The following is a 4,638-nucleotide window of genomic DNA, read 5'->3' as shown; positions in this document are numbered from 1 at the left end:
CCGACTGTAATATATAGCCAATTTACTTTAAAAAGTCGTGATATTTTACCATTAGGCTTCTGCAAGAACTGACTTATATAAATGATTTTTTAGTACATCATAAAATTAATGTTAATATTGTATACGGAGATACCCAACACCACATTCTATTATGTAAGTAAATTGCATAGGAATGTTAGGGCTCACAGAGGTCAATATTTAATCTAAATTACCCTCTTAATAAAAACTTGTTGATTTTGTTTGTGATATTTGTCATTCTATGCGACATGAAGGAGTTGAGACCGAATTTTTTCCCCTACAAACACGCTAAAAACTCTTACCAAGTAATGCCTTCCAATCCATTAGTAGTTATCTTTACTCTTATCAGTAAATAGAGTGTATTAGTAAATACTTTTCTTAGCTTGTAATCAACCTGTGTATTAATGAATGGGCATGGTAAACAGAATGCTTTCTACTTCATTAAAGTGATACTCAGCGCTACCATGCACCACGATCGCAAGTTAGTATTAAACACACACTATACCTTGGATTATTATTTTCCAATTAATGCTGGTGCGTCAGAAAAAAATCTGTTTTAAACGGGAAAGCGTTTTGAACTCTTTCACACGTCTCAGTGGATGATCGCCTGAGAAGGGGATGTTTTTGTTGTACATATTATCAATAGAACAATCTAAATGTATACAAGTGCAAAATGTTGGTTCCCATGTGCCTACTAAACCGAAGCATAAGATACACACGGTGTATACTCCGTTTTCTTTAAAATAGCAGCTGAGGTATAAATTTACAACGGGATTTGATATATTGCACACTATTCAATTAAAACCTTTCCCAAGCTGCCATCATTCAAACTCCCGCTATACTCTATGATTAGGGAGGAGTTTCCGACAAATCTTTGTACTTTTCATGCACTCTCCAGGGTGTTTAAAACACAGACAGACAAGCAGTTACCTGGCAGAATTCCTATAGACCCCATATGGGGACGGGAAACAATCTGGAGTCGATCTATTGTTCATATCGTTGGATAGAAGAATAAGAGATGACAAGGGCTCAGTGTGACAGTCATATCTACAGACATGTCCTGTAACGAGAAAGTCGACTTTAGTTCCTCTACCTATTCCGATTTGTGTGAAAATATTCCCTGTGTAAACATGATACGGGTATATTTTTTATGAAAGTTGGATTTAGGTTTTAAATGAGGTTTTGTACGCTAACATGAAGAGTTAGGTTTTAGAATAATATAGATGAACAATAAAAGACAGTTGCTCATGTTTCACCTCACATCTCTTAACAAGGTGTTCTTTATCATACCGCGATGAAGATATTAATGTCACAGTTACCTTGTCATAAGTAAAAGACGAGGTTGAGTTATATGTCCCCGTGAACGAAAATTTACCTATCTCGATCATATCCTTCACACAGAGAGGTATAATCCTAAAAATCTCCAAAGAAAATCTCCATAAATAGACGCCACATATGAATACCACAAATGTATAAGGATAGATTTCTGTTTTTATAGGTAATCTTTGAACCCGTCATGGGGGTTCTGTCATAGACAGGTGTAATTGTTCAGTTTTATATGAAAACGGGAGCCTCCACTCGTCGCATAGATTCACTATTATTTCTCTTGACTGTGTCGAAAGTTAATTGACTTTGTCCCTCCCACTGGCGATACTTGTCGGGTACTTCATAGCCATTGTAATATCTACTTTCGTCGCCACTGAGATGTCCAGGCGGCGAACACCTTTTAACAGGATTAAATGGAATTTTATTACCGTTCTTGTTGTTGCTTTTGATTTGTTCGACTTCACTAGACCATATATCACTATCAGAACACCTTCCCGAATCCTGGCTATCCGAAGAACTCCTTAAAGTTTTTGAATATCCATTGGAATCGAACTTAGATCCTGAGTGTGTGTCACGACTTTGGAATAGATCACGTGATTCATAATCCGTTGTAACACCACTACTGAGTTGTTCTTGTAGAATCACGTAATTTCCATCCGGATCCTGTACCAGGAAAGTTCTGTCTCTCGTCTCTATAACATCACAGTCCAGAAATGTCTTGATTGGGTCAATATGTTTTACTTGGAACGTAAGGCAAGCATTATGCACGGGGTATGGTCTGATGTTTTTGGACTGTTTTAGGGCAAGCTGAATGTCTAACCCGGGTTGTGTATACAGCTGAAATATACAGAATCCTGGCTTACTACTTTCTATCTCCATATCCGTGACACACCTGTAGAACTCCATCATCTTCTGGAAATTCTGGACGTGTAATAATATGCGGAAATGTTCATTTCCACAATGCACTGGACATACTGACCATAAAGGCATGTCGTCCGCAAGTTCGTAAAATTCCTGAGCTGCTACAGCCCTTTCCGGTGTCCATTTGCTGTGCAGCTCCACCTTGTGGTGGAACTTCCAAGGTTTCGTCTTCAGACACTTCTGTACGTTTGCTGCCGACATTGTACCATGCTCGTACAGAAACAGCATGATGGTTATAGCGGGAACCAATGCAATATTTTCCTCGCATGGTGACGGACAGATCGCATTTTCATTTCTCTGATTCTTCCACTCAGATCCATTGTCATCCACAATTTGTAGCATTTGGAAAGATGGATCAATCCATTTCATTAACGGAGATATGATTTTCTGAAATCGTTTTTCCTTTCCACATGGCACAGATATATTTAATCTACATTTATAAGGGTTTTTATGATAGTCAGTTTCCATGATCTGTAATACCACAACGACCTTCTTTCAAACACGTCCCATCAACAAAACACATGCAGTTATACCAATGTCACATTGTAGAGCATCTCCTTACACATTCACTGAATTGTAAGCGACAGTTTATATAAACCTGATACAGGAATTCTTGAAGCATTAGCCCAGTATAGTTTACACAGTGCTTATGATGCGTAGTGTAAAATGCATACGAGCGTAACCAGTAACTTCATACGTGATACAACTCAGCAGCTAATCAATATATGTTTATATTAAATCCAGAAAGGAACGTAATTAATCCGCATTGATAATCCCCTTCGTGGTGGATAATAGGGAATGCCTGCTGTCAGTGGCCGTCGTTGATATCAGTGGAATTCGCTGTACAGTGTCCCTCCACCCCGATGTACCGTTACCCGTTCTCTGATAACTTTACCAGTTAACCATGTGTTCAGTTATTATAGTGCTCAGACAAACCTATTCTCATCGCATGAGTACATTCCATTGACCTTTAGCGACCCGATTGGTATTGTCATTTGATTGGCTGAGGGGCGGGAGTATATCCAACAATTACACACTCCGAGCTGTAGTCTAATGAATATATACCTACAGCGGTAGGCCTGTCTCTCACATTGCCTTCCCCATACCGTTTAAAAACCAATTCACTTTTCCTTTTGTGTGGCTTACGATGTGGAAAGGACATTTAAAATGTTTATAAACCACCTTAAATATTAATTATCACATATCGAATGGAAGATTTATCATTCTTGATTGACAGTCTTATTGGACAATTACAATATGGCTTACAACCTGCTAGGGAATCCATTATCTGACACAGTACTGGGGTCGACGTGCCTACATAGTGTCTGTAGAGGTCATGTGTCCACGGTATTTTCTAATACAAATCTTACCAACTATTACAACACTTAACCGTTCACGCGAACATTTCATAAAGGTAATTGACATTCGTGTGAAATTTTGTAACAGAATCCTCTTCATGCAAATACATGTAAATCAATCTTATTGCCTTTTTTAACACTGAATGAGTTCACGTCTCAGACGAGTTTACCGTATGACAATAAATAACGAGATGAAGTAATATTGAAATTGCAAGGTATCATATTTTGATTATAGAATATTCAATTTTTCCCTTTTAATTTGAAAAATCTTCTCTTTGAGGAATACTATTACATTAAATACGTGTTGACGATTTAACGATCTGGTGATGTTCATGTTTATTATGGGGTGCTAGACAATCCAAACCACAAAAGAAACCGTCTTCCAAATTCATCAAGACTTATTAAAAATCCAATATCCAAAATACGAAATTGATTACATAATAGACTAATACACACCCTGGATAGATTGAACTTTTGTTCCAGCCCAATATCATTGCCATATTTTCCTTCTGGATTTTCCCACACTTTTGACTCAACGCATCACTGCGAGTCTTAGAGACAATAAACAGCTGTGTGATGTCCCTAGCATCCATGATGAATCCTTGAGATGAAACAGTTGTATGGTGTCCAAAGCATCACTGCGAATGGTAGAAGGAATAAACAGCTGTAGCATGTCCCTAGCATCACTGGGTCCTAGCATGACTAAACAGCTGTATGATGTCCCTAGCATCACTGACGAGTCCTGGAGGGACGAAACAGCTGCATGATGTCCCTAACATCATTTAGTCCTAGAAGGACTAAACAGCTGTATGATGTCCCTAGCATCATTGAGTCCTAGAAGGACTAAACAGCTGTATGATGTCCCTAGTATCAATGACGAGTCCTAGATTGACGAAACAGCTGTATGATGTTCCTAGCATCATTGAGTCCTAGAAGGACTAAACAGCTGTATGATGACCCTAGTATCACTGACGAGTCCTAGAAGGACTAAACAGCTGTATGATGTCCCTAACAT

General features: G+C 38.4%; 1 protein-coding gene across 1 annotated transcript; it reads right to left on the bottom strand.

The window, feature by feature from the left end:
• Positions 1 to 665: 665 nt before the first annotated feature.
• LOC117336122 (protein FAM124A-like) lies at positions 666 to 3,165 on the bottom strand. The gene has a single exon (XM_033896501.1). The coding sequence runs from the start codon at positions 2,731 to 2,733 to the stop codon at positions 1,573 to 1,575; it is 1,161 nt and encodes a 386-aa protein (XP_033752392.1). The 5' UTR covers positions 2,734 to 3,165; the 3' UTR covers positions 666 to 1,572.
• Between the last annotated feature and the right edge of the window lie 1,473 nt (positions 3,166 to 4,638).

The sequence above is a fragment of the Pecten maximus genome, chromosome 10 (assembly GCF_902652985.1).
Source record: "Pecten maximus chromosome 10, xPecMax1.1, whole genome shotgun sequence".
NCBI classification, from domain to species: Eukaryota; Metazoa; Mollusca; class Bivalvia; order Pectinida; family Pectinidae; genus Pecten; species Pecten maximus.
Note: the sequence above shows the minus strand (reverse complement) of the source record. Positions and strands in the feature narration are given on the sequence as shown.

Coding starts and splice junctions, on each gene's coding strand:
- LOC117336122 (XM_033896501.1), bottom strand. CDS start 2,733: ATGGAAACTGACTATCATAAAAACCCTTATAAATGTAGATTAAATATA.